The following is a 12,856-nucleotide window of genomic DNA, read 5'->3' as shown; positions in this document are numbered from 1 at the left end:
TATTGCCAGAGCAGTCTTCTTTTGAGAATAAACAGATCCATAGGGTCTGTTCTGCATCTGATTTTGATGCGTCCTCTTCCTGCTTATGCCCGGAGGGAATCGGCTGTTCCTTTTTACCTTCTGTCCTACAAGTCATTCAATACCGAATCTTCCAAGCTGGTTCAATTCCACACCAACAATGATTTTCTGCAGGAGGACAAATTGTAATTTGATAATGTTTTGTGTTCCACTAAAGAAATAACAACAAAGGAGTTGAAAAATGGCATGAGGGTAATTGAATAATAAGCGTTCTTAACAGGGTTTATAGCTCTACAAATGCTGACAAGCAATATATTAGGCTAGAAAAAAACATGGCTCATTGAATTTACCCAGAGCAAATCAGACTCATGATAATCCACATTTTTGATCTGCCTGTATAATAAACCTCTGCATATGTACAAGAGTCCAAACTTTTAGCTCTGCAAATACCTTTAAAAAGAATGTGGAGTCAGTCATGCCTCGGCAAGAGATTCAAAATCATCAGCACTTGTTAAAACAAGCCTGTGATGAGACCCTCTGTGATTGCTGTCAAAGTGTAGCACAAATATGAAGCAGTAATATAGTTGGGCGATAAAGCTTAAAAATAAATGAATAATTAAAACAGCTTTTAGCCGTGTGACTAAATTAGGGATGCGTTTTGACATTTAAATATTTTCTCAAATTCAAAATGATATTCAAATAAATTTTAATGTCGATTTTAAAAAAAATCCATGGACACGTTATGCGTTATTACTTAAAATGTTGTAATGTTGTGATTAACTAGAGCTGGTTGGGTATTTGAACTAGTTTGAAAAAAAAAAAAAATTCAAGAACATCTTTGGGTTATATTTCACTAGAAAATAAACAATGAAATATTTTACACAAAACCTGGGGCCTATTTCTAGGACTATACTTTTATATCACGACAATTAAGCACATTCCCTCAAATGACAAATTACATTTATGCATTTGACAGATGCTTTTATTCTACAGCACCTTTTTTTTGCCAAAAAATGTAATTTGCATTTGCAAAATATCCGTCCAATCATGGCAGTGTGTTGTTCTACTCCATTTAATTTATTGCTGATGATATAAATAAATACTTTTTTTTTACTACTATTGCAAATGACTATGAATGCAATGAACAGCAAATCGATACTACTCACTGTGCATCAACGATATGGGCAGTGCATGAAGGCCTTGGACGATTCCCTGTCTATCTGATTTAAAGCGGTCTGTATGAGACACAGTGAAAAAAGTAAGACCGGATTGATGTCCATGTCAAATGTGCAGGACACAGCAGCGGGGTGGGACATTGACTATCGATTACTGGATCCATGGCCGGTGTTTGCGCATGCACATAGACTTCATAAAGCATCTCATACATGTGAAATATTCCCGACGACCCAGTCAAACTGAAACTAAGGTGTGTGAAATGAGCCGTGACCTGCTGACTCATCAGAAACATCACCAGTTGCCGAGGAACACACGGAGAAGGACAAGCTTTGACTGAGCAGGTTGATAATACAAAGTGTGACAGTAGAAATTTGTTAATAAACAGAAATTGTGCTACACTGCTTATACAGAATTAGATGTATTTGCATATTAGGCATTTTGCATAATTAGTATGCAAGAAAAATAGGCTGAAACTGCTCGCAGTTCTGCTTGCAAGTGAGAAGGCCGTCACCTGTTAAAATTAACAACTTAAAGGGATAGTACACCCAAAAAAATTAACTCTGTCACAATTAACTCACCCTCTTGTCATTCCAAAACCATACAACTTTCTTTTTCTTCTAAATGTTTTCCCTCCAAACATGCATGACTTTCATTCTTTCTATGATATTTAGAAAAATGTTGTCCAAACAATACTGGACCCCACTGAATTTAATTGTATGCACAAAAACAAAAAAAATGTATTTTGTTTGAAGAAAGTCATACAGGTTTGGAATGGCATGAGGGTGAGTAAATCATGACAGAAATGTTCATTTTTGGGTAAGGTATCATCTTCAATGTTCCAAAGGCCTTAGGCATCAACGTGTGTGTGCATGTGAGAGATTTAATGCGAGTAGCGCAGAGATTGTTGAAAGCTCTTTGAGCAGAGAGTGGAACGGAGCCAGTCCTGAGAGTAATGCAGAAGAGAAGGGAGGCGGTTTATCCATTAAAGAAGTGGAGTTTGAACTGCTGCGGCAGCAAACCAGCCAACCAGAATACTGACCCATTCCCCAAACAGAGTTCAAGTTCAAGCTATGTTTAATGCGCCATTTCCCTGATGTCAGCTGATTCCCAATGAGAATATTTCTTTTGCTCCCCATCTTTGCACTAGTTATCTGGTTATATTCATTACATGCTAAATTAATTGCTAATTAATAGTTTTAAAGCAGTACACAACTGATTCACTAAAATAAATCAAACTTAAAGGCCCATTTACACTAGGGCTGTCAAAATTGCTCAAATGACGTTTGAATATTCCCTCAAAAAAAAAACACATATATTCGAACTATTTGAACATCTGGTTGCGCATTTTGTCAATGACAGGACAAATTAATACAAAGAGACATAACTACTTGTATGTAGTTTATTTAGGTTTGAACATATTTGCCATCGTATTAACTTACACAAGTAAATCAACTAATGGCCAAGACAGCAGACCTACTCTCGCTCGCACTCGCAGGAACTCTCTCTCTCTCGCCCTCACCCTCACGCTCTCTGCGCATAACAGTTTAAATGAACAACAATAAACAGCTGTTGAGTGCTGGTTTTGTGCAAGCAATTTAAGGACGCGACTCTTGTCCTAAATATAGCAGGCTTCATTCAGTGATTGAAAAAAATATTATTAACATTAATTGAAGTTTTACAGTATATAGAACCGACATTGAACGCTCAGAGCGAGCTGTGTTGTGGTAAGCTGCTGCTATGGTTATTTCGGAGGCGTCTGGCCACGCCCCCTTGGCGGGCTCTGACGTGTATGATGCAATGCTAGCTTATAGGCGCACACGTTGGAGTTGCCCGCGCCATTAGATGTGCAGTTGCCGCAGCACAGCCAATGAGTGAGCCAGACACTCACTGTGCTAGCTGTGCAGCTGGAAAATGCGTTTTACATTTTAAGCTTCAGAATTTGGCCACTCGCAAAGCAGACAGTCGCGCCTCTGCTACCGCGGGCGTGTTTTTCCACATTCGAATATTAATTTTTACCTTCGAAATTCTGTTCGAATTTAGAATATTCGTTGACAGCCCTAATTTACACCCACCAAGACAATAACTAACCCTAACTATAATGATAACGATATTAGCGTTTATTGTAAGTGCCATGCTTGCTGCAAATTTGTTGTTTCCCAATTTAAAGAGGTTGGTTGTGCAAAATTCACTTTAACATGATGTTTGAACACAAATCTGTGACGGCAGTATTCACACAATCACCCAATAATGCTAAAAATCCACCCACCCATGCAAAAGCATGCTGTGGAAACATACCCATTCTGTTTCTACAGTTTTGTTGTTTCCATAGTATCCGAGGCACGAGCTGTAAAGGCACAGCCCTCTTCTGGAAACGGGGGTGGGGAGCAGCAGCTAATATGTGTTTAAAGAAACACAAATAAAAATTGTATTGCTTTTGTTTCCACCCAAAAAGGGGCATTTTGGGCTCGGTATAATAATTGATCTGTGGGGGTATTTTGAGCTGAAACTTCACAGACACATTATATTACCTCTTGTAAAAGGGGGTATAATATGTCCCCTTTAAATGCTAAAGCTCTTTAAAAATTGTTATAAAAGTGATTATAGTTGTGGTGTGGAGTCTGCCATTCTTTTACATTTAGAACGAGTTTTAAATATCCTTATTGTCCTTGGTGTGAACCTCCCTTAACTCGGTTTTAAATAAGTTTAAATGCACCAAATGGCATAATTTTTGCTCAGTTTGGGTCTCTGATTATAATTGAGTGTGAGCTCCATATTCTCACTATACCATACATACAAGACTGACGTATAAATAGTTATAAATAAATAGTTTGTCAGGCTTCAATAAACTCTTCCATTTAAAATTGTTTTTTGTCTAAATGACAAGATTTGTTTAAATTTATAAACACTTTGTGCATGCATGTTCTCAGTGTAAATATTAATAAACGAATATTTATCAGCCAGATTGGTATTAGACGATCACAATATTAAAATATTTGTTATCTCTCTGTAAGTTAACTAACTTCTATGTAGGGCTGGGCCATAAAACGATAACGATAATTATCGCGATATATTTTTTCTCGATAAAACGATATCAAGAGGTCGATAAATGTTCGATAATGTTTATGCGCAAAAAGGGGAACGAAACTCATTTGAACTTCGCGCCAAACGGACCATTTATCCGCTCGGTTCAAAGTCCAAACCGCAGCACAGCGCGAGCTCACTAGAGCAGACTCGTTTACTCTGATCGGTCATAGTGAAGCGTTTCAATTCAGCGAAGAACACAAATGTCCAGTTTAAACCCGTTTAAAGGCAGATGAAACAGCGCTGACAAAGACAAACAGGAAAAACACTGTGCGCAACGATACAGTCAGAATCTGAATTGATACTGAATCCATTTACCATGGATTTACTAACTGCACCATGAAATGTGGGATATATATATTGAATTGTATTATTATTACTAATTATTATTATTATTATTATTAATGTAGACAATGTATTAAATGACTAATGGAATATAATTACAGTATTTAATAATGTATTTAGGCTACAGTTTTTCATACAAATACCATAGAAACCATAAAGTTACATTTTGCCATGATAGTTAGGCTATGCTTTAGGCTATGCCTGGTTTTATCTGTGGTTATCATGATATAAATGCATGATACTGGATGACCAATGGTTCATTTTAATAAAACTCAAACAGTCAGAATATTACATTTTGCCAAATAAAAATGCGGTCATTACTTTTTTTTAACAGATGTTACTGGTTTTGTTAATGAACATAAATTTAACAGTAGTATTAGCTTGAGTTAGAGTGCAGATTTACTGGCAATTCACCGTCAAATATGCGTTTCGAGACAAAACATGTAACATTAATATTGCAGCCTGCACTGCAAACTGTGCTGAAGATACGTGCCATCAAAGCCAGGCAACACAAACCTGTTTCAAGACTTGAAACAATATCCTCCATTAGCACATGCAGAAATTAAGAAATATATTTTTCTATTCAGATATTTATTTTGTTAAGGAAAAATGACAAATGTTTGAATGTTCTGCCTGAGATTTGTGAAATGTTCACCTGTTTGGCAAAAGTTTGTCATGATATGTTCTGACAATAAAGAGTAGTTTAAAAACACAATTAACACTCTGGTTTCTACAACTTTCACTTAGGAGCAAAAATCTCCCTTTAAACTTGAAAAAAATAAAGATTTGACATTTATCGCGATAATTATCAATATCGACTGATATAAAAAAAATTGATCGTGATAATTTTTTTTGGCTATATCGCCCAGCCCTACTTCTATGTCTTAAGTGAATGTTGCTGGTGCTTTTGACATCTGTGATGGTCTGAATTCAGGTTCAAAAGCATGCAATGGAGATATGCATGCTTTCATTTCCTCAGTCACACACTGTCCATCAAACAACACTAGACAAGACCGCTGATGCTGCACAGTGTTTTGTAAGTCATTTACATAAGGTAAGCATTGACAGATGATTGTTCAACTAGTAAAAATTAGTAGATGTGGAAGCCTAAGACATATCAACTATATGCCAACATGTGCTACCACCATCAAAAACAGAAACGTTAGTGCACAATAGCTATCCTTCACCAGCTTGTAGACGAAGCCGTTCCGGTAAAGCGAGCCGCACAAAGCCTGTTGAGTCAAATTCAAGTCAGAGAAAAGCAGACAGCAAAGGGAAGCCACAACAAACACTTCCTGGCTTTCATTTAAAGTGAGAGTGAAGCAGGCGGAAGGCAGTTTGTATTTAATGTACACACAGTTTGGCTCACTCAATGTTTATGTGTGTGTTTTACTGAGTGTGGACTGTGTGAACATGGACCACGTGTCAGGTGTCCTGAGTTCATGCATGACCGGCAGAGGACATTTTTTGAAAAACTCAGCATTGACGAACCAAATGACTGGATCTGGTTTCATTGGTGGTTTGCGGTATGGAAATGGTCTAGATCTCTGTCAAAAGATTTGTAGGACATCGAAGCTTTAAAAAACAACATGAAGTTAAACTAACCGTATATTTATTGTCTATGTAAAAAGTTTTTGCTCTTATTGCACTTAATTCATCAGTGCATGGCTAGCTTGAAAGCAGATTTTTTTGTTGGTGTGATACCAGCACACAATGCATTACAAATATAGTTTGGAAATCTTTTAAAACTATTGGATAAAATTTGGTTTATATTACATATACAATATGTTTAATTAAAAGAGAACAACTGAACATGGCATGCATGCGTTACGTGAAACTAAACAAGAGGAGAGTAAATCAACACTGCATGAAAAACTCACGGAAGTCTATGGATTAATTATATTGCATTCAAAATTCAGCTAGTTATGCATGCATATAATAAAAATTCTTCGAAATTAAACACATTCACTACAAGTGATACTCCTCTCTGATGTCAGCTCATTAAAAGAGTGTTTTCAGTCTTGTGTGCGTCAAAACAGCAAGATCTCTTTCAAACCTGTATTACACTGACCAACATTGAAACATGCAGAACTACACTGGTTTTTCTATACAGTTCTCATTCTCTTTTTACACTGTAAATTCACACAATTAAAATAAGTTGTCCAAATAAGGATCTAGACAATGATCATGACACGACAATGATTTTGCCTCCAGGTTGATACAAATTGCACATATGGTGGTAAGTCTGTTATAGGCAGGATTCCCCCGTGCTTTTTGATAATAGAAAATGAACAAGTCTCATTTCCCCTATAAAAACTCCCTTCTTGATCTCATCCACAGTGGGTTAGAAGTCATACTCAGCCAACGTTTAAAGATTAACCACAATCACCAGTAAGAGCCTGTTAGAGAATCAAGTTCAATCCAGGCCAAAATGACTGAGAAAATTACATCCCAATAACTGACGGCCTCAACTGCCTTTGAATATTCCAGAGTCTGTGTGTAAGAAACAAAGAACGGCCAATACAAATACCAGCGGCAATCTCATTAAAACAAGTACAGGCCATATTTCACTTCAATACAAGAGAACAAATGTGGTATAGGCCTACTTAAAGAATATTGTACAACCGTTATGATTTTTTTGCTCTGAGACATTATTTTACATGACATTTTGCCTCAAATCACGCATCTGGACATTTTACTTTTGGTCGTTTTCCTGTAGCTCAAACTGTAAAGTAAGGTGCTATCAACACCAAGGTCATGGTCATGAACTGAAAAGTTGTATGAATGCATGAATTGAAAAAATGAGAACCGAGTCAAATGTGAAGAGAATTAGAACGATAATGAGAACTGTGAGTCAAAGAGAACGAGAATGGTAATGAGAACTGTTAGTTATATGTGCATAATGCAAAACAAAACTTGTTGATGTGATGACCAGAACCTGTTCTGGACAGTTTTCCTGAGAATCAGCCATTTACATAGCATAACCGCTGTATATGAATCATACGATTACTGAACAGTTTCTCAGAAACACAACAACAAAAACACCCGCATGACGACTGAACTAATCAGAAATAATTAACGCTCACATGCATCTCTCCACCTGTTCAGAGAACTTCCAAACCACAACAAGGTTCCTCAGAACATGTTGCAGTCTCTTAACATACCACTTTTGCACCAGCATGTTAGCATGCATCTGTAAAAAAAAAAAAACAGCTTGCACAAAATATAGAACAAAAGGTTCATCACATCCTTCGATAAGCTCATAATTTTGCGTCAACCAATAATAAACCAAAACATATTATTTTGTCACTGTTGGAAACCACTAGGTTGGTTTAACCTAATAGGTGGTTGTGTGACCTAGTGGTTACCTAAACGTTGAAGGTTCAAACTCCACAAGGGTTGATCCATTAATTATTGCCATTGTGAACTTGATCATGACATAAGCTGGGTAGTAGAAAAATAACAAACATGACCTTGACACCTAAGCTTATCAACCTCTCAAACTTATTATATACACAGTGCTCTTACACATGTGCACTGATGTAGATATAAAAATGCTGATGGACATGAAAGCTTCATGGACATTATATGTCGACCACCCATATTTACAAGGATTAAAACAAGTTAAATGGATAGTTCTCCCAAAAATGAAAATACTGTCATCATTAACTCACCCTCATGTTGTTCCAAACCTGCACGAGTTTTGTTCTGTTGAACACAAAAAAGATATTCTGAAGAATGTTCAAATTCCATCGACTTCCATAATATTTTTTTCCAACTATGGAAGTCAATGGGGTCCACCAACTTATTTTGGGTTCAACAGAGCAAAACTCATACAGGTTTTGAACAACACGAGGGTGAGTAAAATATGACAGAATGTTCATGTTTGGGTGAACTGTCATATCAACTACCAATAACTGTTCATTTACCTCCAAAGAGATGAGGCGACAGGTGAGCAGGTAAAGATCCGATCAACAGTCTCGGGGTTCCGGTTGACCGCTCTCTCTCTCCGCCGTTCTCCTCCGGTGTGCTGTTACCGGACTCTTGAGAGCTATACGCCCCGGGGTTCGGTATATTAATGCCCGACTGGGGTCGCACGCCCGGGCCACCGGTGCCACCCCCCACGGAGCGCGTCCTGGCGCCGAAATAGTGAGATGCCACTGCCGCTGATGATGATGATGAAGTAGCACCTGATGTACTGTGCGCGTGATATCTCATCGCAGCCGTTCTGCCGCTAACGTTACTCGACGGGAGATCCGAGCCCGAGTAAGCTCGCGTGCGCCCGTTGGCAGCGGGACTGCTCTGTTTGGCGCCCATGTCAACCTACACTTCCCTCCGATTTTAATTATTAAAGACAAACAAACAAACTCGCCTGTTACATTTGACTCGTCCAACGTCACGCGCGCGTCAGCGAAACTTTTACGAAGGCTTTTAAATCGCTGTCAGCGCGAAGTTGCGGGTGCCCGCGCTTGTTTTTGCCTCATGCGCTGTTGTTTTCTAACTAACGTCCTCTGTTCCATGTTGTGCGTGAGAAAGTAACGCTCTGACGCGACGCTTTCCTCCTAAACGCCGCGCCGATCGCTGTTGTGTTCTCGGCGGGCGGTTATTACACACACTGGACGTGTTTAACTGCCGTACGTGCAGAGTGCGTAAGCGAGACGGGGGCGGGGCTTGTCGAATGATGTCATAATCTCGGGAAATAAACCCTAGCTGGGCGCTCCCTCAATATAGTCTGAAAAAAAGATTGTTTTTTGCCACATAAATATGTTATTCCCAACAAGACGTTTGGTCCAATTATTTTCTCCTATTTAGGTAGACCCCTATTTTTGCCCAAATGTTTCATTTAAATTTTAAAATACATTATTTGCTACAATAGGCTACTGACTTTTCCAACAAATCCTTAATATCACAACATTCACATTAACCTATACTCATTACTGTGTACAAGCACATATGAGACTGATTAACACACACACACTGTTATTGTTTTTGAATGTATGATTATCTGCCTAATTCTTCTATCTATGCATGTTCCTCCAGAATTCTGCATGCAGATATTATTGTGTTGTTTGTCCCATCTGGAGACGTTTACATGACAGAGTGGACAAGGAGCCTCGCCTCACGTCTATAAAGAGCAATAGGCAATAACCCTGTGCATTCATGCCAAAACAACTCACTGGAAACACACTTGAGTGAATGTGAAAACATTCCCACAGTGAATCGTACTCTGAAGTATTGAAAAGTAAACATCTGCTTTAGAAACAGTCTGACAAAGTAAACAGACTAGGGGAGGTATTCTCATTAAATTTGAGTTTTTGTTTATAGACTGATCTAAACTGACATGGTCACACTCAAGTTCGTCCATCTTTAGCGATGATTGTATCTGAAATGTTTTGCTTGCTTGAGGTCAGTGCTATAACTGAGACTCTTTGAAAGGATGAATGGCCATTGTGGAAACCAATTACATTTTACATTAAAACTGTAAGTAAAATTCATTTGATTAGGTTGATGGTTCAGTAGATTCACAAGGGTTTTATAACATCTTCTGAAAAAGAAAGTCATGTCAGAGCCATGTTATTGCATTGTGAAGTTATTGCATTTTGATGAAAGATTACAAAGATAACCTTTCTTTGGAATTGGAACATCATGTACAGATTCACAATAAAGCAGAGTTGGAAATATACTGCACAGATTTCTGAGTTGGCAACTGTTGTGTGAAAACTGTTGTGTGAGAGCTGCAAAGAGGAGAAATGAGAAGTGAGGAACTGATGCATGAATTTGCACAAACATTCACACTAACAAATGAACACTCAGAGAAAAACTCCTACAAATTCCATCAAAATCAGATTTTGAATTTACCAGATCAACAGTGATGTCCAGAATGCATTAGATGGTCGATGTGAGGTCAGGGGTCAAAACTAACATTCTAAGAACTTTAGCTAACGTTCTGGCAAGGTTCTCTCAAAACATTCTTTCAGAACGTATCTGGTCTTGAATAATACTCTCAAAAATAAATAATAAAGCACAAAAACATTATTTATACATCATGCATGGAATGTTTTTTTTTCCTGAAACATTTCAGTGTTCATCTAACGTTATTTAAATGTTACTACTTGTTTCAGAATGTTCAGAGAACATTAAAAAGTAACATTCTCATTATGTTTGAAGAATAATGCTTCCTTAGCGTTCACATACACTGAACAAAATTATAAACGCGAAACTTTTATTTTTGCCCCCATTTTTCATGAGCTGAACTCAAAAATGTAAGTACACAAAAGGCCTATTTCTCTCAAATATTGTTCACAAATCGGTCTAAATCTGTGTTAGTGAGCACTTCTCATATGCCGAGATAATCGATCCACCTCACAGGTGTGGCATATCAAGATGCTGATTAGACTGCATGATTATTGCACAGGTGTGTCTTAGGCTGGCCACAATAAAAGGTAACTCTGTGCAGTTTTACTGGGGGGGGAGGGGGGTTGTTGTTAAAAGAAAAGTTTTTTAAAACATTAAAATTTTTACTTTTCGAATGTTCTCTGAAAATGGAGACTTTATCATAGCATAATATGTGTTTTTATAGAAGATGTCAATAAAAAACAATTTTTTAAATAAATCTTTCATTTGAACCCATTCAGAGCGGTCACTTCTTTAATCTGTAAATATAGTATTCATTGGTGTATCTATTTCGTTTCTTGCACAAAGAGACTTACTGAGGAAAAGCACACAACACTCACTGACACTGATCGAACATGTGACATAAATGGGTGAACCTTCAACTTTTCCACTCTCTCATACTGCTATGCATTCCTGCAGGAAAATGTGGAGGAAATTCCTGGAATGTCAGAAAAAGAGTAATTTATCACAATAACGAAATGCATTTCCAAAATGGCTATCTCAGTCAAAAAAACACCAAAGATAATACATAGAACTGTTTCTGTGGTGGACATCAATAGTTTTCATAAACGCTATTCATGAATTAAATAAAGGGTAGATTGTACTTGATTTATAATTAAGTGTTTGAGGGACAGATTGTTTGACCTAAAGCTACTGCTGAAATTAAAGTAATGCATTTAATTAAAGCCATCGACTGTTAAGTAAATAGTCCTTCTTAAAACAGCTACTGCATGCTTAATTTAAAGTTTACCAGTTTAAACAGAATTCAGGATAGAAGTTTCAGTTTGCATAAAAAGTATATATTTGTGTATACTCTAAATTTGAGTAACATTTTGAAACAGTAGGCTACCCAGCTCATCATTTGTCTGAAGTCTGAACAGTTTAACTCCTGGAAATAATAATAGGCTAATGATATTAAATCAAAACTTGAGTCATTCTTGAACTTTTATTAACTTAGAATAAATAAACCCCATATGAATACATGATATGAAACATAACTCACGTTATATTTCTAAATAAAAACTTAAGAACACGACATCAAGGAATCAGATGAAATATGAGACAATATTGCCACCTGCTGACTATTAGTAGAACTGCAAAACAAACCTGTTTAAAGGGATAGTTCATCCAAAAATAGAAATTCTGTAATGTACTCACCTTCATTACAAACCTGTATCAGTACAATCAATACAAAAAATAAATATAAATGATGACAGGGAAGGTATTCTCTGAATGTTCTCTGAATGTTCTCTGAATTTCAATGTGTAAGGACAGAAACATATGACAGTTTAAGTATGAAAAGACAAATATTTGTAAAATATATGTTTAGGGCCTAAGGATTGTTATAGGCCAGTGTTAAGTTTGTAGTTTCTAATCATATTTTGAATTAGTTTTATTTTTATATTTTAAATTTAATTTTAGTTTTAGTAGGTTTTTTCATAATTTTGGCAAGTGGCTGATATAAGCCAATCAGAAGTAGGGGACGTGTCCACTAGTGATGGGGGAGGAGAGAAAGTGAGCCAATCAGCAGTAAGGGGCGTGTCCACTCATGATAGGGAGGAGAGGGAGCCAATCAGCAGTAGGGGACGTGTCCATCTGATGGGGCAGGAGAGAGTGAGCCAATCAGCAGTAAGGGAATGTCCACTCATGATGGGGGAGGAGAAAGTGAGCCAATCAGCAGTAAGGGAATGTCCACTCATGATGGGGAGGAGAGAATGAGCCAATCAGCAGTAAGGGGCGTGTCCACTTGTGATGGGGAGGAGAGAGTGAGCCAATCAGCAGAAAGGGAATGTCTACTCATGATGGGGGAGGAGAGAGTGAGCCAATCAGCAGTAAGGGAATG

General features: G+C 37.5%; 1 protein-coding gene across 1 annotated transcript in view; it reads right to left on the bottom strand.

Moving 5' to 3' along the window:
* The window catches only part of znrf2b (zinc and ring finger 2b), a 55,091-nt gene extending 45,805 nt beyond the window's left edge, over nucleotides 1-9,286 (bottom strand). The window contains exon 1 of the mRNA XM_077221668.1: nucleotides 8,550-9,286. Coding sequence (XP_077077783.1) covers nucleotides 8,550-8,937 — 388 coding nt within the window. The 5' untranslated portion in view covers nucleotides 8,938-9,286. The remainder of the gene's footprint in view (nucleotides 1-8,549) is intronic.
* Nucleotides 9,287-12,856: the final 3,570 nt, after the last annotated feature.

The sequence above is a fragment of the Siphateles boraxobius genome, unplaced genomic scaffold (genome assembly GCF_051911475.1).
Source record: "Siphateles boraxobius isolate OS27281-9 unplaced genomic scaffold, OSU_SipBor_1 84, whole genome shotgun sequence".
Lineage (NCBI taxonomy): Eukaryota > Metazoa > Chordata > Actinopteri > Cypriniformes > Leuciscidae > Siphateles > Siphateles boraxobius.
The sequence above is the reverse complement of the archived record's forward strand: the minus strand, read 5'-3'. Positions and strand labels throughout refer to the sequence as shown.